This window comes from Astatotilapia calliptera, chromosome 6, assembly GCF_964374335.1.
Source record: "Astatotilapia calliptera chromosome 6, fAstCal68.1, whole genome shotgun sequence".
NCBI lineage: Eukaryota > Metazoa > Chordata > Actinopteri > Cichliformes > Cichlidae > Astatotilapia > Astatotilapia calliptera.
The window spans coordinates 14419339-14446070 of NC_137427.1; the positions used below are offsets into that span (position 1 = coordinate 14419339).

At 38.9% G+C, this 26732-nt stretch overlaps 1 protein-coding gene across 2 annotated transcripts in view; it reads left to right on the top strand.

The window, feature by feature from the left end:
- LOC113023951 (E3 ubiquitin-protein ligase SMURF2-like) overlaps positions 1 to 26732 on the top strand; it is a 62251-nt gene that overhangs the window by 20243 nt on the left and 15276 nt on the right. Inside the window, exons 2-11 of one of the 2 annotated variants that reach the window (XM_080302415.1) lie at positions 7751 to 7789; positions 9586 to 9694; positions 14010 to 14143; positions 17522 to 17587; positions 18089 to 18173; positions 18417 to 18500; positions 19936 to 20147; positions 23564 to 23648; positions 24952 to 25110; positions 26161 to 26217. In XM_080302415.1, coding sequence (XP_080158541.1) covers positions 7751 to 7789; positions 9586 to 9694; positions 14010 to 14143; positions 17522 to 17587; positions 18089 to 18173; positions 18417 to 18500; positions 19936 to 20147; positions 23564 to 23648; positions 24952 to 25110; positions 26161 to 26217 — 1030 coding nt within the window. The remainder of the gene's footprint in view (positions 1 to 7750; positions 7790 to 9585; positions 9695 to 14009; positions 14144 to 17521; positions 17588 to 18088; positions 18174 to 18416; positions 18501 to 19935; positions 20148 to 23563; positions 23649 to 24951; positions 25111 to 26160; positions 26218 to 26732) is intronic. The other variant, XM_080302416.1, reaches the window with a different exon arrangement.

Genomic DNA, 26732 nt, shown 5'->3' on the forward strand with positions numbered 1-26732 from the left:
ACCTTATGACCAGAACTAATACCAACCTTTAGCTTGACACTTTTATTCTGACAGGTGGAGATGTTACAAAAGTGCCGCCTGTCTAAATGCCTCCCTTTGTGATCAAAGACACTCATAATATTTTGTTACCTTTTCTTTTTTTTTAATTCACAGTATAATTATAACCAAATGTGAATTCATGGAAATTGCATGGGTGGCAATGAAGAGCAATACATTTTTTTTTTCAGTTGTAAGATGTAATTTGTACACATTATTATATTATAATTGAAAATATTTTAAAAATTTCCTCTGTTGTAGCAAATGAAAGTATCACCATATGAAATCATTTTATAATCTGAGAAGATGGAATCCTGACTTAACCTGAGATGATTGGACAAAAATTGCATTGTAAGGAAAAGTAATTAAAAGTATGGCTGGGCCATATCATACCGTTCACGGTAATACCGGTATGATGTTGGGCAACAATAAGAAAATGAAATACTGCAATAGAATACGGGTAAAACGCGCATGCGCAGTGCCTTTGTTTTTATACGCACATGGCGGAATAAGCATTACGGCTATCGTAGGCAGGAGCCTCGCGGAGTGATTCGTACTGTGCCTCAACATAATATTACCGTGTTGTGTGTGTGTGTGTGTGTGTGTATAACCTCTTAAGTTTTGTGGATATTATACGTGGTTATGCTGAGGATATGTCGGCCAATTTCCACTGGAAATGCCTTTTGGTTAAACTGCCAGCAACGAATTTGCATTTGCACTGTTAAATTTTTATATAACTTTAATGCACATGTTACGTCCCTCTGCAGCTTTTAATCGTCTCAGTGTTTTCAGCTGGTGCTAATTGGCCACACCTAGTCAGGTGTGGATAAAAGCATACCTGAGGCAAGCTTTCTGGCAGTGCACTAGTCTTTGCCTTGGTGGCACCAGCCATTTTAGCCAACCTGGTTTTCCATTTTAGGATGAAACCTCTTCTCACCCACACTCTGTTATTCATCTCCTTTTTTTTATGTTGCGGCTTTTGAGCCGGGTCGTAACATAAGTGGGGGCTCGTCCGGGATATTTGGACATTTTAGTGGAGACTGAATGTCAGTTTGTTTTGCTTTTAAGTGGGTGAGTGATGGTGGTCACTGTAATTGTGCAAACTCCCTTTAGTTGGTGTGTTTCAGCTGGGTGGCTGTGCTGCCCTTCCATCGAAGCACTTGTTTGTTGTTTTGCTTTATTGTTTTAGTTTATTGTGTTTGGTGGCTATCCTGGGTGGGGGTATGCTTCAGAGTTTGGTAGGAGACTATATCTCTGGTCTGCTGCCTGCTCTCGAGTTCGCGTTTAAAGTTGCCTCGAGCCTGGTACACCACTGAAGACTAGGGTAGGAAAAGTAAGGGTTTTGTTGTTTTTAGTGTTTTAGGCTGGGAGTTGCACATAGTAAATCAGTGGCACCAAACTTGGTAGGAGGTTTGAGACCATTCATGATTATGGTCTGTAGCTGAGGCAGGTAGGCTGTTTTTAAGTTGGCATTGTGTGCACACCCTGTGTGTGCATATGTCAGTGTGGATGGATGCTAATGAGATCCTTGTGAGGTGAGTGTTTTGTGCTGTGACCTTTAGTGTTGTGGGGAATATGGCTATTTTGTTGGATCACTTGTGAGTGTTGTTGGCCAGGTGATGGCAATAACACTGTGGGGTGCTGAGCCACCCTTGATGTGATCATTGTGTGGCCATAGCTCTCCATTTTGTGGTTGGTCACTAGTATGCTTGATTTACTGAACTTTTTGGATTAAAGTAACTTGTTGTGGTATAGGGCCACTTGTATGTGACTGTTTGTGTGGTGGAGACAACAGATCACTTAGTTGTGATTATTTGTTGCTACTTTTGGTTTTGTGTTGTAGCAGATCAGGTAATCATTTTGGGTTTGACTGTTGTGCTCCTTTGTGTTGGTCACATGTTACTTTTTGTCTGTTCAGTGTGGCAACTTCAAATCCTCATGCCCATCCATGCTTAGAGATGCCAACTATAACGTGAACACTGTGCTTCTGTTAGCTTTAACTTTTATTCCAGGTTTGTGGGTCAAGGAACTGAAGGCTTCAGAGGGGCTTTTAATAAATTTAAGGGTCCTAGAGGAACCCTTTTAAGGGAGGAGGTGTTACGTCCCTCTGCAGCTTTTAATCGTCTCAGTGTTTTCAGCTGGTGCTAATTGGCCACACCTAGTCAGGTGTGGATAAAAGCATACCTGAGGCAAGCTTTCTGGCAGTGCACTAGTCTTTGCCTTGGTGGCACCAGCCATTTTAGCCAACCTGGTTTTCCATTTTAGGATGAAACCTCTTCTCACCCACACTCTGTTATTCATCTTCTTTTTTTTATGTTGCGGCTTTTGAGCCGGGTCGTAACACACATAAAAAAAAAAAAACCAGCTGCTTGTTTAAGTGAAAATACATTGATGTTTTTTTTTTTTTTTTTTTGTTTTGGTTTGTTTCGCACTAATAAAGTTGTGGAGTTGTAAAGTGTCTTGTCTAGTGTGAATTATATCGTCAGTTATATCGTTATCGCCAATTTTCAAATGTATATCGTGATGAATATTTTTGGTCACATCGCCCTGCTCTAATTAAAAGCCATTTAATTGTTAGTTGTTTATAGCCTGTGTCCTCATTTTAACACATTCAAATGTAGGTTTGGAAGGTTTTCATGGGCTTTAAATGGTATACTTCCATTTCCCCTGGGGAAGTGGTACCGTTGACCTCTGAAATGTACAGACATATTGTCTGGATTAGTGAAAGGGCACTGTGTGTCTCCACATCCCTTATCTACCAGACAGTGGTAAAAACATTATCCTTCTATGTTAATTGCTTAGATGGGTAAGTTTGGTTTGGGGTAGCTGTTTCACTGGCTTATTTTAGCCTGTGTAATGTGGTGATCCACTTGCAAATTATCCCAAAACAGCAGCTGCTCCTTTAAATCATTTTGAATAAACAATGGAGTAGAGTTGACCCCATTTTGAACTTTTAACTGCTACCACAGCTTTGTTTAAGATGAGAGCAATATTGGGTGGTCAGAGGACTATGTTAGGAGGAAGCTATTTATTTATTTATCTTTTCCCCAAGAATCTGTATTATTAAAAGTATTTTTTCAAGCACAGCATGTGACTATGATTTTTAACAAAAATACTGTGGAATATTGGCTATCCATGTTTAAAGTTGATTATTCAAACACTGCAGTGAGAAGTGTGAAAATAGATGCAAATCTCTTGAGGTTTTAAACTGAACTGATTTTTGATGTAAGTTAATCATCAAAACTTCATGTTATTGCAAGACTAGGAAAAGAGAGCAATCAAAATAGCTATAGGGATTATTATTTATTGTTTTAGTATGTACTGTTAGTATTTCCAGTCTTAAGATTACCTAACAAGAATGTCTACAACTGTAACCTGTATTTAAGGTTAAGTGAATTGTGAAAAATCTTGGTATAACATCAGCAGCTAAACAGAATTATTAAAACAGGAGATGTGCTGAAAATCATACATCTAAAATACCAGGAATTCTGAAATTCTTTCATTAAACAATAGAGAGAAAATGACAGTTAGTGGTTGTCATTTGTGACTGCGCAAGTATTCAGTCAGACTTATTATCTTTCCCCTTGCTTTTAAAATTAGGTTTTATGGTTGGGATGATGACCCATAGACAACACAAAGGACAGCCTCACCCCAGGGCTTCTTGGTGGTTTACTGTTTCCTAGTTGACCTAGCTTTCTGTGTTAGGATCTGAATGAGTCTGGTCTCCTGCCAGCCATGGCTTGCCTGCTCACGTGGCAGCTATTTAACACTGTCGGATCCCTAGAGGGCACAGTGTGAGATTTGACTCATTGGTGATTGTAGTTCACAGTGGAAGAGTGTGCATATGTGTAGATAAGGTTATAAAAATATTTCGGCATATTTTCTAAATCCTTATGGGAAGGCTGTAAATTGATATAGAAATCTGATCTGGGGTAGTAGTAATAAAAGCTCAAATAGGAGCTTCTTTGGTGTGTGTGTGTTTTTTTTTTTTTTTTTTTAAATCTTTTCTTTTAGTTGTACAAAGTCCCGTTTATGTGAGACAGCGTTATTGAAAATTAATTTTTGTTATATTGTATTTAGTCCATATTAAGATTGTGCCAAATTCATGTTTTCTAAGAGCATTATGATGAATACAAAATGTACCTAAAGTCATGTTTGGTGCCAGTTGAGTCACAATTTTATTTTATGTATTCTGGTATTCTGGTACCAGTTATGTATTTTTTGGATCTCAGTTCTCCTTAAGAAGCTAATTGGAGGAGGATGCTTTCTCCCTGATTTGAAGGGTGAGAAGTTCATTAGCTCATCAATAATGAAGATCTTTTCTCTAAAAAGCACTTAGTACAAACTCACATGTCCATATGGGTTACAGTCCAGAACTATTTGTTTCATGAAATGTCACTTTTAATATTGTCTTGTTCCCTCCCATGATCTTACAGCACAAATTTAGAAAATCACCAGTAACATAGTTACCTGCAGTAATTATTTCTATCCCTCTTAGATCTTGTGTTTGTCTTATTTCACTGATTATTGATTTGTTGTGCAAGTTACACCCCCTTGAACATATTAAGCACTATCAGTAGCTTTATTCTGATGTGCCTGGCAGCACAGTTAGTGAGAGGCCATTGATAACAAGAAAGAGGATTTTCGCCCTGTCGTAATTATGGCTGAGACAGTGGAGCAGTGTGCAGATTAATCCCTTAATTTTCACTAACACAGTTTGGTAACTTAAGAGCCAAGTGCACCCAATTTAACCTGCTAGCTACTAATCTGTGCTGCCTCTTCAGCACTGGTGAGCGCACACTGCTGTCGGGTCTACACTCCAGATTTTGTTGAGGTTACCAGCCTGGCTCCTGACCTCTAAATGACAACCTGTCTCCAGTTTGCGTAATGATATATTTGAAATTCACTTATGAATTCACTTCAGAATATGTGTTATATAGAATATAACAACTATATATCTATAGATATCTATAGATAGAGATATAGATCTAGATATATAGATATATATCTATAGATAGATAGAGATAGAGATATAGAGATACAATTGATAACGCCTACATAAGAGCAAATAAATGGGATAGAGGTGATGCCTATGACTTTACTTTTAAATATTTATTATTAAAAGCTTCAGTTGTTGTGAATAACCACAGCAAATTGTGCCCTATAATCAGGAACAAACTAAAGACTTTTTTTTTTTTTTTTTTGTTTTTGTGGACAGAATGATCAAAGCTTTTACTCAGTTACTCATTTTGGATTGACTATGTTGATTATATTTAGCAGGCAAGAATTTCAAAGCAGAAGAGCAAATGAGCTTTCTGACCAAGTTTGTACTGCTAACACCTTGAAATACATCTGCATTATAGAGTTCTACAAATACCCTGAAGCATGGGTTTCATGCCTATCCTGATCATTCTGGAGGGTTTTTGTTTTTTGTTGTTGCAGTATTTAGTCTTTCAGTTGTAGCATCTATTCACATATGTCCTGCCAAGATTTCAGACCTCTTGTTTTTCACTTGTTGGCCAACATAACCGTGTCCATTTTGTCCCATGCGAGGTTATTTTGGCTGCTTCTGATTTGGCCTGCACCTGTTGGCTTTGGCTGTGTATTTTCCCCTGACAAGTGGATGGTTAGTGTTCATCCAGTCAACGCAGTTTGGTTTGTGTTGAGATTGTCTGTTCCTGTGCTGTGATTCTGATTTGATTGACTGTATCATTTTGGTCACTGTCAAAGTCTCCACATGCAATGGCTGTAATGCTAGGTTTGTTTCTCAAGTCGGCCTCATATCTTTATCGGAAGTAGTGCTCATTAGTGGCAGTTTCTCACACACACACGCAATCTGTTATATAATCCATGTACACAATAGATGCCCACTGTTTTGGCTTGTCTTAATGCGTTTGAAAACTTCTAGTTTGACAAATGCATAAGAAACTGTTTATTTGCTGTACTGAATCAAATAGTAAATGATGTATGCAGTAGGCAGTCTGAGTTGGTAGTATTGCTTTATAATTGCTTTATAATGCCTTTATCCATAGTGCCTAGGTATATAGTCTATTGCTGCATTTGTATAGTTATATATTTTTTTCATAGTCTGTACTATATTTCTAATATGGAGTTTCCAGAATAGTTTTTGTATGTCTTAGTTATTGTTTATACTATAGCTTTTATATGTGTGTGTTTTTGTTTGGCATTTGTTGTGGAGGGCAAAGAGAATTTCTTTGCACGGGGAAACATGTTTCTTTATTGTGCATATGACAATACAACTTTGAAGCTTGAAACGTCTGATCAATGGCAGCTTTTAACCTACGCTGTGTATAGTATAGCTATCGTCCTGTTTTCTGCTGCAAGTAGGTGCCGGTTAAGCATTACACAACAGCTCCTCTACCGGAAACTTACCTTTTGGACTCATCAGAAATTAAAGTTCTCAGTTGAGGCTAAGAAAACAGAAAGGGGGCATGGCTTACAATCAATTCTGTTTTTTGGGTTTCTTCTTTTTATTTCGAGACAAGGAAAGCTTATATGCAGCAAAAGATGAGACTTGTGTTTGTAAGCAGATGTTATACCTTTACAGCTCATTGAGCTGCCTTGGGCTCAGCAGATTTGCACTACCTCCTGTTTAAGTTGTTCTAGATTAACTGTGGTGTTTGCTTTCTTGCTCAAAGACTAAAACTCAGTGAAGCTATTTGGAAAGAGAGAAGTTACCTGTACCTGTATTAGTAATGTATTGGCAGGGCTTGCCCAGGACCATGAATAGAAAGCAGTGAATATTAAAATACATGGATGGCTAAAAGCAGAGAGACTGAATAGTGTGTGTTTCTTTAGTGCCTTTTTGTGATAGGGATCTTGGTCTGTCTGCTGGCAGTGAAGGGTGCTTATTAACTTCCTTTTGCATCTTTCACCTTTTCACTGTTGTTTTTTTCTAAACATTCATTGTGCAAGTTTTCTCTGCCACCGCTCGTTTTTTTTCTTCTTTTTTCCCCCTCTTTTCCTTCTATGCTTGGCCTATTTTGTCTTACTCTGTAAGCATCATAAGATTGTCCAGCCAGTTCCAGACAGAGCTTAATTTCACTTATATTCTATAGCATGTAGTACAAAATATTTAGGAGTAGGAAAATTAAGAATTAAAAAAACATCTTAAAGGGTATAACCATAGCCAAGCATGGGACATACTTTTAGTATCCCTCTTGTTTCTTTTGAAAGCTAGTGTATGCAGTTCGTGTTGCAAACCCCCATAGGCTTGCTTGCTACAAGAAAAAGAGCTTGTCTGTTCAATATTTTACAGTGAGAAACTCTTAACAAGTGTCTCAGCCTGTGAGGGACTGTGAAAATGGACAAACCAAGATGTAGGCCAAAAGAGAGTAGTACCTATTCAGCCTTAGAAACTTAAAAAATAATTAATGAAAATCTACTAAAATTAGAGAGAGAAAGTTATTATTTAAGATGTCAAGCATTTATACATTATGTATATTGTGTTTTTATAATAGCTTTTTGACATATATGAAACATATTTGTGGCCATTATTTCTTTAAATATGGCTAAATATAAAAAAATAAGGAAAGAATTTTTTTAAATGATACCGAATATTGTTGGAATGCTGTTTCAAAATTATTGTGGCAAATATATCTGAATCACTTTGTTTTTTGTTTTGTTTTTTTTGCATTTGTTGGCAAAAAAAAAAAGTAAAAGAAAACAATATCTGTTTCTTTTTTTTTCCCAGTTCTGTGTGCAAAGAACCTGGCAAAGAAAGACTTCTTTCGTAAGTAAAAACTATTTTTATTTATAAGATGCTATTCCTGTCCTGTTTCCTCTCTTGTACATTAGAATGCTTTGTCAGCAGTGGTGGCTTGCAGCATTTTGAAGTAAAACTGGGAAAACTGTAAAAGAAGTCCCTTAGGAGCCATCTGTCTATTAAACACAACAGGAGCCCTGGTACACACTAGGACCCAATGCTAACCCAAATTCTGGTAATAGGAATGTGGCTCACTGGCACATAAAAACCAAACTAAAAGACTTTAATTGGACAGGATGGATATCGCTATTTTAGTCAAACCCATGAAATACTGTAAATAATAATAGTACTAGATTTAGTGGTTACATTTACAGTTTAGTTTAAGAGCATGCAAGGACGAAGTTTATACTTAGCTTGTTTGTTTGTTTGTTTTAATTAAAACGTAAACTCATTGGTTAACTACCCTCAAAGGTTTACATACCTTAATTATTGAATTTAAATCCAAAATCATCAAGTAAACGACTACAAAAAAATTGTTTTAAAACCTTTTTGATTTCCAGCTGTTATAGTTAAAAATTTGCAATGTAAAAGTAGGATTAAAACATACCTTAAATTAGCTCTAACAGCTCAGCTTATGTTTATTAAAAAAAGGGGAAAAACAACTTAAAAATATATTTAAAAATAAATTGCCCAGTGCTTTGGCCAGGCCTGGCGTTGACTCAGACTCAGCCGGCCACTGGGCTTGCAGTACACTGCACTGCAGAAACGCTGCCAAAGTATACAGCCAAGAAATGCACTGTTTTTACTTCAGTTGGAAATTATGGTTTCTCTGAAAGCACTGAACTGCCAAAAGCAGCTTGTACTTCATTTTTGTCTTAAAAAAAAAAAAAATGCTCTTATGTATATACACAAATGCACAACCACAACAAAGGAAATTCCAAGACACCACTGAGTGACTAAACAGGTTTATCTTGTGTAAAGTGTCTGCGCTCAGAGTTTCATACCTCGGCAGTTTAAAAAAACATACACATGCATGCACAGACCTAGACAGGGACCCTAAGATAAATACACCATGAAGAATCTCTTATCAGATTTCCAAATGAGTGAGATACTGTGAACAGACTTGTCGTAAAGTTTTTCTGCATATTGCTTCATATGTTCCATGTGTTGTGTAAATGTTTCACAAAATACAGTAGCCCGTGAGAAGATTTTAATTGTACTTTCTTACTTTTTAAAAAATCCTTCATCTTAAACATAAGATAAAGAGCATTAAAGTTAGTATTTTATCTTATCAAATACCTGTTTAATAGGTGTATTATCAGTTATAGCATGAAATAGGAAGCTAACCAAAACGTACAAAACAAGACGCTTGATTAGACTAATAACTTTCTTTATAGTGTCCATATATTTACCCACAAGCTTACACAGCAACACATGTATCCATCCTCCTGTCTCTGCTGGTTTCATGACCTTCACATGAACCTGAGTTTAGTTTTAGTCAGACACTGCAGGGATATTATCATCATATGGGGAAAAATGTAATGTTTATGGACTACAGCAGATTATTATTATTACAGTTAAAAAGCAGGGGGGGAATGCAGAGAAAATCAACATGTAATTTTAAGAGGAACTCTCACAAAGTAGTGGTGTAGCTGCCAACCTGACTGTCTGTAAATGAGGACAACCAGATAAACTTGTCACTGCAGTCTCAAAGGAGTGACAAAAATAAGGGTTAAAAACTGTGTCACCTCTAGTGCCTCCATGATTGGTGTACCCACAGGGTTTGTACAAAGGTTAAACAAAATGTTTGTCCACTTTTACAGGGTTGCCAGATCCCTTTGCCAAAGTGGTGGTGGATGGTTCAGGACAATGCCACTCTACAGATACTGTGAGAAATACGCTGGACCCAAAATGGAATCAACATTATGATCTGTAAGTCAACAGGAGAAGCCGTGTGCCAGATTGCTGCTTACTCTTTGTGGCTAATTAAGAAACAAATGCTGTAAAAGTGTGCGTTTACTATCAATCAAATTCAAAATGGTCAAAAGAAACATAGAAGGAAGGAATGTAGTGTACTGATTTTGCTCACTCACATGTCTTTGTGTGGAAGGAAGGTAGATTGATTTGTATCTTTCCCCTGTTAAAAAAACAAACCAACCTGATCAATTACATAAAAACAAAACCTGTAGCGTAACATTTCAGGCGTTCCATACCACAGGCCTCACAAAAGGTATTTTCATTACATTTTATGTGGAGGGAGCCAACTTGTATTGATATGGTGCTCTAAAGTAACAGGTTATGTCTACTTCCGGAGCATTTGTGGAAATAACTCCAGAAAGGTCTTCTGTGTGAATCTGAAGACTTTTTTTGGCAAGCTAGCTTTGTCTCAACTAAATGTGGATCGCACACATTTAAAGCTCTACTTTATTTTAATCTCTTTTAGGATTAGCCACATATCATCAGCCTTTGTAACACTATGCAACTTAAATCTTGAAACCTGCTCCTTCAACAAGGGCGGGCTCCTTTCGTTTTCTTTCTGTCCCCAATGTTTAAAAACACCTTCTGTTTGTTACGGTTTCAGATCAAGTATAAAATAATGTGTTCATCATCTTTTCTGTGGTCTCAGATATTGATTTCACTGGGGCTGTGCACTCTGAATGTTAATCTCTACCGAGGATTGTGTTGACAGGCCATTTCAAGAACTGATCACAGTAAACCCCACTTTTGATTATGCCTATGCACTGGTGAGAGATGAAGAGATGAAACTGTGGTAACTGAAGAAAATGAGAGGAAATAAGGGGCCTGAAGAATGAGTCATGAAGAAATAGATGCACACATGAAGTCCAAAAGAAAGACAGTGTCAAGTTACAGGGTGAAAATATGTATCACAATTGGTATGTTGGCTCACTGTCTAGCAATTGGTTTAGTTCATCCTCGTTTTTTGCCGTCACAGCTTCTTCGATTCTGACAGTTGTCTCTATGTTTGCTTCTTTTCAACAGCATCGAAGTGTGCGAGTTACTTTTTATGTAATGAATAACAGTAATTTATAATAATAGAAATATTAATCGTGCACACAGCCTTAAATTAATGCAAATGTTAAAGTAAATACACTTTCGGTGAACATGCATGTGTGAGGGTTTCTCATTTCTCTACAGATGGACAATTCGAATATTTTTGCTCTGTCAACAATGACCTCAGGTTCCCTCCGTTTACATAATTCTCCTCCCCTCTCTGTTTCCCCACCGTCTCAGAGAGGGTGTATTCCCCACCCGTGACCCCTGGCCTCTTCCTCTGGTTCAGGAAATGGCTAACATGCCACAGAAAGCAAATGGGAGTGTGGGCTTGGCAGATCGCCAGCTCACCACACCCCCAACCTCAGCCTCTAGCTTTAGGAGGTGGAGTCTTTTTCAGCATGACACTGGTCCTGACAGGGGCCTTGTTATTGTAAATACACTAAAATAATTATTTGCTTTTTTAGACTACAATTTACACACTATAATTCACCTTGGTGTCCTGCACAGAAGATATTTGAGGACACAAAAAAAAAAAATCTAGTAAGTGTTGAAAGTTTATGAACTCTGCAGTATGCAGGTCTTGTTTTGGCAGGTTGTCTTTTCATGCTTGGCCTCTTTATTTCCAGGCTTTTCAGTACAAGTCTTCACATTACTTTAGTTGGGAGTATTGGGTTTGCTTGCTGCTCCCTCTGCCTTTCCCCAAGAGACGTTAAATTCTGTACATGTTGTGTTGTACAGCCTTATGTAATTCAGCCGTCTTTATCACTGGGAACAAATCAAATCTTGTTCAATTAGGATGTGTAAAGTGTTGAACACATAGATGGCATTAGCGTTGATTCCTTCTGGCATTTGTTGACATCCAGATCAATAATATATTGGTAGTAGTTGTCAACCCAACTCTCCTCAATATAGATCGCTTGACACAGGCATTACCTCTACATCAAATTTACCTGCCTATAGTTTAATAAAAAAGTGCTAATTTTGCTGCTGCTGTGGCTAATATCCTTGTATTTTTCTTTCCATAAATGTGTATGTGGATGAGAGAGACACACACAGAGTATTGTCCCAAATTTAGGCCAGTAACCTTTTTTATTTTTTCATAAAAACATGACGAAGGCACCTCAGACCACTAGATTAACTTCATGTGTTATGCGCGTGCTAGCATCTGTGTGACTTATTGAGAATGATGTCAGATACACAGTGCTCAGTGCGTAAATAAACCAAAGAATTCGAGCAAAAATAAAGGTTTCTGGGAGGGTTTCCTAACACAGTGATAAACTGTGCATATTTAACAGTGTTTCTCCTTAAATACTTTTCTTTTTTGTAGAATTACCCTTTAAACTTGGGTTTTGACAATAAAGTTTGTATCTCATTTTTATCTGTAGTGATCAGTACATTGAGCCAAAGTGCTTTTCGTACAGATGAGAACAGAAAAAAAAAACTGTTCAAAACACAACATTTTCACACTGTGTGTTAAAGTTCAGCTGAAGATCGTCTTTTGAGGCTGTGTTTACACAGAATGTGATTGGACGATCACAATGCCGAGTCAGTCATCTCCAACAAGTTAAGAATTTTATTGATTTTATAAATTGTTAATAAAAATTTGTGACAAAAACAAGGGCTGAATCCTTATTGATCCTCTATGCTCTTTACATTTTAAGTTTCTGTATTTTTTCCATGTTATCATCATCGTTTGTTTTGAATTCATGAAAGAGATGAAGAGTTACGGGAAAGAAGTTAGCATAGCAACATAAAGACAATTTTCTTTTGAGCAATAAGAAATAATTGATGAAGATAGATTTTGGAAAAAATTCAAGGATTTTCAGTGAGAACTTTAGGGGCCTGCACTTGTTTTCACATCCCATCTGTCCCAGGAATCATCTATTGAAAACAGGAAGCCTTGGTTAATTCACACTTTAGAGATGTGTCATATCAGCATTTCAAGTCATAAACCGTCCTGCAAAGTTTACTCAACTTTCATCAGACAGACTACCATCAGACAGTGCCTCACTGTTGCTAAATTCGAGATTGTTTGAAGTGTTATGTCAGTATGTTTTTGTGAGTCAGGAAATGACTTTTTCAACTTCTCTTATCTTGCGACACTCTTTCATAGTCTTGTCAGCAATTTAGCTTTTTTTTTTCTCTCTTCTAAATCTGTTGCCTTGAGGTGGTGCTTTGCACAGCATACCTCCGCATCAAGAGACCTGTTTAATGTAAACCACACTGTGTAGAAAGAAAACATAAAAAAAGTATGGTTTCTTTTTACCCCAGCACACAAAAAGCAGGAACTAAAGAACCGAAAATTTAATGATCCTAATCATTTTGTGTCAATATCAACACCCTGGCAAATATGCTGTATAATTAACTCTTCTTTATGTTAAAAAACTGGAGCTTAATTGATGCTTTGTGGCAAAGAAAATGGTCTATTCGTTCAAAAAATTTGCCATCAAATGGTGTTAAAGTATTAGAGTGAGATTTTAACAAACATGCGCAGTGAACCACACGTTAATATTTACTGGGAAGCAAACGGTGTGCCAATGTGCTACTGGATTCTGGTCATAAGAATATCTTATCATTTTACCAACATCCTTGTTTTGGCTTTTATACCAAACCTATATGTTTTGATGTGTTGAGCAGGAAAATCCCCTCCATGCCACTGCGATGCAGCATAATAGCAAAACAGCTGCTAGACTGTAATTACGTGTGTGTTAGTGAATGTGAGATTGTGCATTTGAATATTGTGTTTACTGTAAGAGCTGTCTAAGCCTCAGACAGCGGTGAAGCACATCGCGGGGACTTCCTCTGTTCCTTAAACCACGACTAGACTGGCCTCAGCGGTGCTGATTCTACACACGCACACACACAGGGACAGAAGTTACTTTTAAATGTGATGCACTAATCAGCCTCATTACAAAGTGTACATCTAAAACTCTGTGACAGGTTCAGAGAGAAGTACATGTAAAATGGAAGGTTATGGTTTTGTGTTTCTTCTTTTTGGCTTAGTTTTTAGTAACTGTAATAATTTTTAGGAAATCTCTGGAGCGCAGGGTTATTTTAACTTGTGAGTTCATTCAATTTCATATCACTCTTCTTAAGGGTTGAGCCTCTAAGCACACGTCTTGGAACTTTTTTTTTCCAAGTACAGTGTCAAGACTTAAAAGCTTTGTTATTACTCATCGTTTCTATTTTATTGACCTGTCTTTTTTTCACTTTCTTTCTCTCACCCCATCAGATACATTGGAAAGTCCGACTCCATAACCATCAGTGTATGGAACCACAAGAAGATCCACAAAAAGCAGGGCGCGGGTTTCCTGGGCTGTGTACGCCTCCTGTCCAATGCCATTAACAGACTCAAAGACACGGGCTGTAAGTAGCTATTTGTATTATTGTAAGTATGAATTTAGGTGTTTCTTTCGCATTGACTGAAAACAGGTCAGTGTTCTGTTTTTGTACATCTTTTGCCATAAGGTGACCTGTCAGGATTGTTATTGAAGTGTGATTCAGTTAGGTATGCCAGGTTAACCTTTGTTCACACATTCTGCACTGAACTTATCGCACATAAACAAATGTGTGAATCAAACCAAATGTCTCCAGACAGCCTAGGTTTCTTTCCTGTGCCTCTGCTGGTTGCAGCAATAGATAGCATGCCTGCTGCTACAGTAGGCATGCAGCATGTGAGCTGTGTCCTAGCCTGCAACCTGCTACAGCATATATGCCAGCCATTCATTGCTATGAGATTTATGGCAACTCCTTATAACATATCACAAATATTTTTTGCTGCAGACATCTGGCTCCTGTGACCAAATCAGTGCCAATAGTTCTATTTAAAGCAAAATGACTTTCTTGTCAGGAAAAAAAAGAGGAAGAAACATGCTGCTGATTGATGATGGCATGAGATAATCACTGGTTGCCCCAGAACAAGATCCCAACATACTTGTACAGATGCTCACATTCTCAAATGAGCAGTTCTTAATCTACATGCTTAAGACCGTCACCTCACTGTTACGGTCTTTTATTTCAAATATATTCTGTGCATTCCAAATGCTTGTTAACCCTGCCTAACTTTTTGGCAGTACCAGACACGTATACCCTTAACCAAAGTCCAGACTATCAAATTAACATTCCTTCCAGTCATTCTCATCTTTTCCTTCAATCTGTCTTCCTGGCCTGCCCTAAACACAGGCCGTCAGACTTGTACCAGACCACACTGAGTTACATTTATCCCTTTTTATATGTATCCAACCTTTTCTCTGTTCCAGTCTGCTTGTCTTTCTCCAAAAAAAAACTCTTATGGAGTTGTCAAATAATGTCACTTACTGAAGTGTTTTGTTAATCCAAACTGCAATATTGAAGCTATTAATGCATGAATTCCATGAATGCAAGCAGTTGTAGTTTGGTTGGCCCAGATGCGACAGCCTCTTATTCCAGCTTCTAACTGTCAAGCTAAATACTTCACATAAGCATTCAGAATACTTTCCAGCACCTTTCTGGATTTGCTAAATGGTATTTCTGGCTCATGAAATTCCCCCTAATCCTCCGAAAACCACAACAGCATTATTGTTGCCACAAAAGGGACCTTGACAACCTAAGAAAGCCTGGTGCAATACTTTTACCTCACTATGACGGGGGACTTAAATTTATCCACTTCCAGAGGCAGACAGTTTAGGCTCCAGACAAGCCACTTACTGTGCAGTCAACATGGCAGAAATTATACTTTATCTCAGCCACAGAAAGTGGACAGGGAAGCATGTTCTGTGACAGGTCCTTGCTTTATGCCTTTGTCCTCCTCCTGTGTTGTGCAGATACATGAATTCATATTTAGACACATGAATGGAGCCCACTCTGTGGTCTAACCAAGATGTGCACATACACAGGCAAAAACATAAAAACAACCCAAACACACAAAAAGGCATTACTGGAATTGTCTGAGTTCCTGCAAGTCATATTCATACACATAGCACACTCTGCCATCCAGTATAAACACAAAACCCTTACAAAACTTCCCCTACACACACACACACACACACACACACACACACACACACACACACACACACTGCTCTTGCACAGTCTTGCAAAAGGGTATCCAGCATGGTTGCCTAGTTTACTAGAAGGTTGTTTGGCTTTACACTGAACTCATTTCCTGCTTTAGCATTACAGACACAAACCTCTAAGTCATCTGCCTCATTTCTGTACCCACAAACTCACTAACACACTCACACACAGACACACAGACCACCAGTTTTTCAAAATGACTTGCCTTACTACTATTGGTACACTCACTTTGAACTTTGCTTTTTGTTCTTGGTATTGATACTGTTGATGCAACGTCTTGTTATTTTTCCTGATGTGCTGATAGTGATACTGTTGATTCTAGTTTTTACACATGCATGCAGACATGGCAAACATGTCCAGACAGCTGTGCATTATCTAAATGAAGCGACTAAATTAAACATGTGGCTCTGCATGTGCACATTGACACATATTTATGCAGTTTAGTCTATTGCAGCACACAGCTTTTAAAGCTCTGAGGAATTGAATGGTGTGGTGAGGGCTTGTGGTTAAAGGTCTTTAAATGTTCTGTCTCTCTGTTTTTCCTCCTCTCTTATTTAAGAAAAAAAATCTGCTTACTATTCTGGCCATGTAAGGCTCAAACCATCCTTGTTTAGTCTAGACACATATCTGGAACAGATGCACTTGTTCTCACACAAACCCGCAGGCATTATAGAAATGAGCTATATGCTTCTTCCCATTTAAACGATTTAATGTGCAAAATAAGTCATGCACACAAACCAAAGACATGACAACTTAAGAGTTGGCTTATGGTGAGCTGGAGTGTCCCTTTATCTTGCTTTCTTTCACACTCTCTTCTGCATATTTCTGTTTATTTTACACTCAACCTACGTCTTGTGTTTAGCCAACACACACACCTGTACACACATCCGTTGTGTTGTTAATGAAAATTAATTGATATTACTCCTGCACTGGTCAATTGGAATATGTCCAAATCTCCTTGTAGGATCTAGTGAGTGTGTGTGTGTGTGTGTGTGTGTGTGTGTGTGTGTAGATGAGTGTATCTGTGTCTGGATCTTGTTCAATGACTTGGATTATGTGTCTAGCACCACTGCCCCTTCCTGAGCAGACAGTGAATTCTTACTTACTCAGAAACAACAAGGCTAATTACAGTTTGTGTCCAGACATAGCTACATTTGCTGTCTCCTGAGTCAGATTCCTCTTTTTATTAACTGCTATTAAACTTGCATGTTAAAAATTGGGTTATCACCACTCATTTGAAACCAGCGGCGATCCAATTTACAGACTTAGAAAAACATTATAGGGACATTTGAAGTATTCTCTGTACATGCACAGAAATATGGGCTTTTAAGTGAAGCAGTGGTTTCTTGCACTATTTAAAACGCAGACAAAAAAATGCTAATCCTGGCTCAACTTTTTGCCACAATTCAAAGTCCTCGCTTGCGTCATCTGGTTTTGCCGTAACAAATGCTCAGCTTATGGGTTTAAACCCTGATGATGATGATGATGATTTATTTATTTATTTATTTATTTATTTATTTATTTATTTTTACATCAGAGTAGTTATAACAATCTTGTATTTATAGCCTGTGCTACCTACACAACTTCTTTTTTTTCCTTAGTGTCATTATTGGTATGACTCCTCGAGGTACACTTTTAAAGGTTAAACATGCAGCAGATGCTGAATCCGTTTTTCTATTTTGTTTGCAGATCAGAGACTTGACCTGAATAAACTGGGCCCAAATGACAATGATACTGTGAGAGGACAGATAGTAGGTAAGAAATACTGTTATCACTGCATAAACTGCTTGTTTAAGTGTGTGGGTATTGTTTCCCATTTGCCTGTGCACGAAGTACAGTTACCACCTGGCATTGTCTCTAACACCTGCATTTACCATTATGCAAATAACTCAGATCATCAGCTCCATGCGTTGGTCTCAGAAACAGAAGTATTGAAATGTAAATAGAGATGTTACCCTGAAGTGAAAATACATTTCTACAGCTTGCCTTCAGGAGGCGAATAACATCTCTTTTACATTACACTGACTTTATACTCACAAGCTGGCAGGTTAAAGACTCTTTAATGTCCAATCCAACGCCATCTGACATTTGTTGTCTTATATTATGCAGCTTTGCTGGTTGCATATGAGAAAAGTGCATGTGTGAAAATGGCTTAAGTGACACAAACGCATAACAGAATACAAAATGCTCAATTTACTTTGAGCCTTATAGTGAGTAAAATCGCTGCTGTATTATCTTTCTCGTCTTAAACTGTAGTAAGTCTTCAGTCCAGAGATCGCATCGGTTCTGGAGGACCAGTGGTAGACTGCAGTCGTCTATTTGACAATGACTTACCTGACGGGTCAGTATCCTCAGACATTTTATCTATCCTGTTGGCTATTAGTTCTGTTTTTAATTTAAAAAAAAACCCTTATTTTTGTATTTGGAGTTTGTCCATTTGATTGAATTAAGTAGTAACTTTTGAATATTATCCTTTTAACAAATGAAGTAATGTTGTGTGGGGTTTTTTGTTTGTTTGTTTCGTGTTGTTTAGTTTTTTTAAATGGTGAATATTAACTTTGTGTCATTGTGTACAATGAAACAGCTGGGAAGAGAGGAGGACGGCCTCTGGAAGGATACAGTACCTGAACCACATCACACGCACCACACAATGGGAGAGGCCAACCAGGTACATATGTACACGTCTTTAGTTTTAGCATACCTTAATCTATGTAGGATATTAAAAAGAATACCAATGTACCTGCACTTTAATTTTACCTTACATACAGCAAGAATGCAAATTTAATCCAAAGCAAATTTTATAGAGAGCTTGCACGAGGATCTGAGAAAGTGGTTGTACTCCTTCCTCACTTCCCCTTTGAGAAGAAAATCCACTTCAACACAACAAAAACAGTCTGTTGATAATGCTCTCAGTTTCCTTAGTCCTCCACCCCAACACACACGGACACAAATGGCTAAATAAACTATCCAGCCATTCAGGCAGCCTGGCTTCATTTGGCCCCCGTTGCTACAGGAACAACTGTCGCCTTCCTACTTGGCCCGTATCAGTGGAGCCATTAGGAGTGTAAGCAAATAACACCCTGGACCACCTCACCCACTTTTGCTTCACATCTTTAGTCACCCCTACACAGCAGAGTGGAACACAGTTGGAACGGCAGGAAATAATGGTGAGGAAAAGGTCAAGCAGTGTGGATTTGGGGGAGGAGGAGGAAATGATGAATTTAAGGAGGAAGACGAGTAGGTAGGACTGTGTAGGAGGATGCAATGACAAAGTGAGAGTTGATGAATTAGGTTGTCATGAGGGGACACTTGTCCAGGGGTAGAACATGAAGACGGGACAAAGGAAAGTCGATGCAGAGATGGGGGGGAAAAAATAAGCACAGTGAAAGAGGAAATGGGAGGAGGAAGAGCATTTGGAGGGGTTGTGGGTCCAAGACTTTAGATAGCCAAGGCGTCAGTAACTCTGGACAGCCAGACAGTGGTCAGACAGGCTGCACACACAATGACTGCCAGTAAGCCAGCCTGTCTGTGTTTGTGTCTCCTTATCAGATATCTGTTTGCAAGTCCCGCTCTTAACATGCTGACACAGACTGTAGTCTCATGACTTTTTGTTCTTTTTTTTATGCAACCCATAATCACTGATATTATTCAAAGCTTAAGCATTATCATAAAACACATTTATCTTCAAGAGAGCATATGAAACAAAGTGTTTTGCAACAAAGATGCTATCCATCAAGTTGCTGCTTCTGAGACTTAACAGAAAACACAGCTTTGCTGGTAAGCATGGTAAACATTTGCTTAAATTCACCAAAACTAAAAGCCAACCATTTATCACTTCACCAAAAAATTGTTTCTTGGAGTCACACATACGACTTGTAGGAATAAAAGCACACGTTGTTCTTTTCAGTTATTCACCCAGTTTATAGCAAGATGGAATAGAAATGCTCTTTCAAACATAGGATTAGCTATTTCAGATATGCCAAGAAATATACTGTCAGAGTATGTACCGATTCATAGAATGTGATTTGAAAATGGAGGCAAAAGTGAAATACAAACCCCTTATCACCCCACTTTGACCATGTGCCCTTTCTTTTCTTTTCCAGACCAGCATCAGAGTACTCCAGCCCATCAGGGCGTCCATTGAGCTGCGTGGTGGATGAAAACACCCCAGTGATGACGCCCGTTAATGGGGCAGAGGCGAGTGGCCCTCCGGGCGAACAGCGGATCCAGGAGCGAAGGGTTCGATCGCAGCGGCATCGTAACTACATGAGTCGAACACACCTACATACGCCGCCAGATTTGCCTGAGGGTTATGGTGAGAGACAGTGGAGTGACACACAAATGCACACACTTAGGCTATGTCCACACGTACCCGGGTATTTTTGAAAACGCAGATTTTTCTATGCGTTTGCACCTTTCGTCCACACGTTAACGGCGTTTTTGGTCACTGAAAACTGAGAATTTTAAAAACTCCGGCCAGGGTGGATATTTTCTAAAACTCAGTTTTTGCATTTACGAGAAAAACTGAGAAAACGCAGCGTCAAAGATGTGCGCCTTTTTTGACGTCACAGTGTGCGCCACGTTATTGTTTCGGTGAAATGAATTTCTACAATACTGTTACTGTTAATTCTACTCTCTGCAGTGTTTAAATGCTTACATATACACACACAGTTACTGTCCCTCCACACATACGACTCAGTTCTGCTTCTATGCCCCAGCTTTGTTTACTTTTTCCCAGCGAGGCTTCTAGACTTCTGATTGGCCAACATTTCTACACGGTTAGGAATATAGCGCCACCTGCTGCTTTGGCATGTTCATAGCACCGTTTTCCTTCATTTCTGCCTTTACGTGTGGACGGGATTATTTTTTAAAACGAAAACGGAAAATCTCCGTTTTCAAAAATACCCGTGTACGTGTGGACGTAGCCTTAGTATTAACACATCGGTGGTTCAGACTACAGCCAAATTATGGCCTAAACCAGACGCTGTAGGGAGTTGCTTTGGTCAGGAATGCTTATTGTGTCATAATGAATGAAGACCAATGCTGTATCTGTGATGCCTCACAACTTTTAGAGACATTAAAGAAAGATGGAGTTTCTTTCTACGGTCAGCATGAACTTGACAAGTATAAGCCAAAACCTCATCCAACTCATCAGATTTTTTCTTCTGCCTCTTTGTTGTATACAAATATAGACATGGCAAAGCGGGAAATGCATACAAATCTAGTATTAATTACTGTTTTATATTTAAATTCCTTATTGTTACCACTAAGTGAAAGCTGCCTCATTGACATCACATTATATTGTACTGGTGTGATTATACTGTCAGCTACTACGTTCTCACAGCTGTTGTTTCAGACTAGAGCGGTTACCAAATCCCATGTTCGTTGAACTAAAAAAGTGCATTTTGGAACATCCAAAAGTGCAATCCAAAATCAGTCCACCCCCCCAACCCCAAATATCCAAGGTATGCAGATGAAAGACGTGGCGCTCTGATCCTGGGGCGAGTGTTTTCTTTGTTGCCTGGGGGCACTTTTTTTTTTTTCTTTTCATGAGAATCTCATTTAAATAGCTTTCTAACTTCCCCTTTGTTGTCTTTTCCTGTATTCCCGTCCCGTCATTCGATTTATTCACACTTTCTCGCCTCTTTCCTTTCCCACCCCCACCCTGCAGAAGCACATCGTGACAACTGCAGTCATCACTTAGGCTACGTTCACACTGCAGGCGAAAGCGCATCAAATGAGATTTGTTTTGTTTTTTTGTTTTTTGGGGACCCTATGCGACCCATATCCGATCATGGTATGACAGTGTAAATCCGATATTTTCAAATCCGATGTGGGTCACTTTCGTATGTGGTACTGAATCCGATACATATCCGATGTTTTAGAAAGCGACTGCTGTTTGAACCGTCAAGTCGCATTAAATCCGTCTTTTACGTCACTGACACAAGACAGACGCCAATTATCAGCGCGAACGCTTCCTGGCCATCCCGTGTAGATGTCCGTGAAACTGTTGGGAAGACAACGTGAACATTTTATTTGTACTGTATAATCTGCAGATTCTGACAGAAATCTGCAACTAACCTTTGAAGCACCGCTCCTCTCTAAAACAGCAATAAGGATCATTATTAGGTTATTTACATTATTATGTAAATAACAAAATAACTTGAAGCAAAAATTGGGAAACGTAAAGTCCAAAGTCTTCACATTAAGGGCCATCAGTCAAACAATATTGTTTGCTCTGGGTCTAAACAGAGCGCGTTGTGTGTGATGTCTTTTGTGCATGCGGGCCGCTTTGAGCGTTCACACTAGAGCGCGTTTGCTGTCGCATTTTATTTGTAGTGTGAATAAGCAGATAAAAAAATTGGATTTGATCAAAAAATCGGAATTGAGCATTAAGACCTGCAGTGTGAACGTAGCCTTAGTTTGTGTTACTGCTCCTCTTCTCCTCTCCTCTCGGCTCCTCTCCTCACCTCTCCTCGTTTTAACTATTGGAATGTTTTGGCTTTGCACGCAATTATTCCCACAACGAAAAGAAGGTGGGAATCCTTTTCATAGCTCAGTGTTTCACTCCAAGAAGAGACTTTAGGTTGGGTTTTTTTTTGTTTTTTTGTTTTTTTGTTTTTTTGGTCTATTCTTTAAGCTGGATTTGCTTACAGCATGCAAGTACTTGGGGGAAAATAACAGAGAAATGGTTTTTGGGGTTTATTTTTTTGTTTGTTTGTTTTTTGCCCTCTCCAACGTGGGAAAGATTTCTTTGCAAAGAAGTGCTCTTCTCTCACAGTCAGCCACAGTGGACCCCACAATAGCCACAGTCTCTGTAAAATAAATTATTATTTTAAGTGTGGTGCTTATATGCCAGTGCTTGGGAATGACACTACTGGATCTGTGCCCCCTTTGAAAGGTCCTGCTGTGTCCACTGAGACTGGCTGAGGTTGGACAAAGTGAGTCACTGATGCCCAACAACTCAAGAGCTTTCTTCCTTAGCTGAACCCTCTGAACTACTGGCTGGGTGTGGTGAGAGAGAATAAGAGGGAGAGAGGGAATGTGTTTTGCCAGTAGGAAGTTGGAGTGGGAGTTAGTAATGGATTAGCTGGTGAATATACACATGAATACCCCACCACTGCAGCACTGACTTTATGCCAACATTCACACAGTTGCTCTCCATTCATCTATGCGCTGGATGGAACCACAGATTCAATGAGCTAATGATAGCTTACAAATGAGTGTCACTCCCCTTTGATTTCTTCTGGTTGTTTACACACGAATTAGTGGGTTTGGCGACATGAAAGCATTTAACTTTCCATTTCCTTTGTTTCTGAAGGTTAACGGGGGTGGATTACTTTCAAAGCACGCACAAACCTTTAAGTGAAATAAGGCAACTAGGATGCATCAGCGAACTGTCCACAAGGAAAAACATTCATGGAAGTCTTTGATACATTTCCCTCACATTTTATTTTTCCCATCCCCTTGGGATACACCTATTGGAGACTGAAGAGGAACTAATTGATTACATTGGCACACACCTTAAGAAACTCTTAGGTCAACAGTGTCCCAGCAGTTTGGCTGTCACATAAATTATAAACAGACTTCTCCTACTCCAGAATACACAAACTCCCTATCCTTGCTTATACCCATGTAGACTGCAGAACATCGGTCCCACAAACAGTCCCAAGCTTTTTTTCTGTGCTCTTTTTGGCCTTTTTTGACAAATGAATCTCCTCTCTGTTACAGAACAAAGAACAACTCAGCAGGGCCAAGTTTACTTCCTCCATACACAGACTGGAGTCAGCACATGGCATGATCCCCGGGTGCCCAGGTAACTCATTTGTGTTCATATATTTCTTTTCATCTTCATTGTGCCTTTACTTGTAAAAACCCTTTTCAATTCCTATTTGATAAGGCATATGCAGTTGTTAATATATATGATTGTACTGGAATTAACAACACACTGATTTCAATGTGTGTTGAAATGAGTGTGTTGTCTTTTTTTGTTCGATTCCTAGTATCAAACCTGACACAAAACTGCAAAACTGACAAGAGCAAACTGGAGTTGACTTGGTTGAATTAGACGTTATTTCTTCCTTTGTTGCTGTTTTTCGTGTTCAAAAACACTCTTATTAGTCAAATTTCAGACTCGGTGTCAGCCAAACGGACAACCCCTGGGTCTGATGCGGAGTTGGAAGAGCATTTTTGCATTTGTTGAACTGACCAAACTATAAGCCAATGGTTCTGCATTCAATCATGCTTTTTCACCAACTCTCAACAGTTCTCTGCTTAATTCCCCAAAGATTACAAGCAGCTCTGTTGCGTTATGTTTTTGGCTACACCTCGATGTAGCTTCTGCTCACATAGCATCCGACTGAGAGCATAAACCTCTGGGTTTGGTCATTTTGGACAGAGCTGCTAAAATGACCCAGTATCTGCGATGAGTGCAGCCAGGCATGTGCTTTGTGCCTGAGTGATGTGTCCTCACTTCACACAAGGACGATGGATTCACACACAAGGAAAGGCACAGAAGCTCCTCAGGCTACAGCGTTGTCCCAGATCGCAACTTTAGTTTCTGCTAACAGAAATGTCACTCTGCAAGACAGAAGGAGAATCAAGAAATAAGAACAAGGACTTGGGCAAAATGATAATTTCAGTGGTAACAACAGTGTTGTTACAGGTTATCACTTTATTTTATTATCACACAACACAACTATCATCAACTATGTCAACAAATTGTCCCTCATATAAAATTCTGTATGAACAGTTATTTGGTTTTACTGTAGTTGGTAGTGTATTAATTGTAGTAGGTATGTGGCACGACCCATCTGCCCTTCAAGGTCGTCTCCTCGTACACCTCTGCACCAGCACTGCCTGTTTTTAGATTGCATCCTGTAAAAGTTTCATTCTCACCACTTGTAGCTGCATATGCATGCTACCTAATGACACGACTTTGTAGTTAAGGAACAGCACTTAAGTTATTGGTTTTTTTATTTTTATGATCATAGTAGCAAAACGTTTTCATCTTGTCTCGAGTTAATGGTGTCAGTGCTATCCAGCTACTTATATTAAAGAGGGTTGATCAATGCAACATGAGTGAATTTGTAACAGTTTAATCTTTTTTTTTGGTTCAGGGACTTAAGCAATGTAAACTGTGAGGAGCTTGGCCCACTGCCACCCGGCTGGGAGATCAGAAACACTGCCACCGGCCGTGTCTACTTTGTTGACCACAACAATCGAACAACACAGTTCACAGACCCACGGCTGTCTGCTAACCTGCATCTAGTGCTCAAGTGAGTTTAACAATTGTTCAAGAGTGTTTTGAGAGCAGTCCCATGGTTGTTGTTTAGGTTTGTGGTGGTATGCACAGACAAATGCTTGCTTTTATTGTGTACTGTTCACTCTGTAATATAAGAATCAAACATTTCCATACAACTGTCAGATGCCAAAGAATGAAGTTAGATATGTTGGAAGTATGCAGGTATATAGTTGTTGTAGCCTTTTATTAGCTGTCCCTCTATAATCATAAGGTAATGAGCGTAGCGGTGACTGAAACACATAATTCACTGATGGTAGTTTCTGTAAAGCACCCTCAGCTATTTGGAAACCAGGTAACCATTAAAGTAACAAGTCTGATCAAGGATATGACTGTAAAATAAAGTAGATATTTTCATTGCTTAAGACATCATTTATATTCTTCTTCTTCTAAAAGAAGTCCAACGTTTCATCGTCATTGAGTGCTGACCTCACTGTGCCTATTGCACTGCTAAGGTTTGTTTTAGCTTTCTGACATCTTTGTATTTGAAGCAGAGGGACATTAATGGCTTAATATTTTTAAAATGAGCTTCCCGCTCATTGTGTTAGTGGAAATCAACAGTACTCCTGTCATCATGTGTATGGAGTAACCAACAGAAGAGAGGATGTGTTTTGCTTACATTCTTTAATCCACCAGCAATGAATATGTATATGGTTCACTCACTCTTTTTGCTGTTTTGTTCCTCCTTATCACTTCCTCTGTCGTGTTTTTCTTTTCTTTTATGTTAACACTCTATCCTATTATTTGTTTATAACCTTAAAAATCTTGCTTTCTTTATTTTGTCCATGTTTTGGATTGTTTTACACCATTTTTCTTGTTTGATCTTACCTACATTCTCTTTCTTTATGTCCTTTATTCTGTCCTTTTTCACGTCTGTCCTCTTTTTCCGTTCCTTTTTTAATCCCATCCCCTGATGTTTTCAATGCTCCAATACTCTTCTCTGCCATTCACCTTCTCTTTTATGTCCTTTTCTTCGTTTCCCCCCTTTTGTCTTTCTCTGTCTTTTCCTCTTTCCTGCTTTCTCCAGCAGCCCAAGTCCAAATGGTTCCCGTGTGGCCATGGACAGCCAAAACACTAACCTCAGGTAACCCACAAATGCACACAAAAACACAGACATGCATAGAGAAGAACATGAGCATTCATAATCTGCAACGTACAGATAAACTGTCCACAGGGCACATAGGCTTTCATACTATATACACACAGACTTGCACTGTTATAATACCATGAGAGAAAATGCCATCCAAAGGGGGAGCATGTCTGCTTGTGTTATTGTAAACATGTGCGAATCTTTTTTCTCAAGGTTACCTTTCAACTGGATGCCATGCAAGTATTAAACACACACTCTCTGGCCTGCTGTCCGTATCGGAGAACTGTCAGTTCATCTTTCATTATGCTCGTCTAGTCTGTCAGCAGCCTGCCTCCATGGAAGATCAGCGCTTAGTACACTGACCCAATGAAGCCAAACCTCACTCATGAAAATACTAAACACATGTTAGCGAAGCAGCTGCTAGCTTAGCACAAATCTTCTTTTATTCTTCAACAGAAGACGCAGGCCGGACGCATAATTTAGTGAAAATTACACCAAAATTGTCTGTG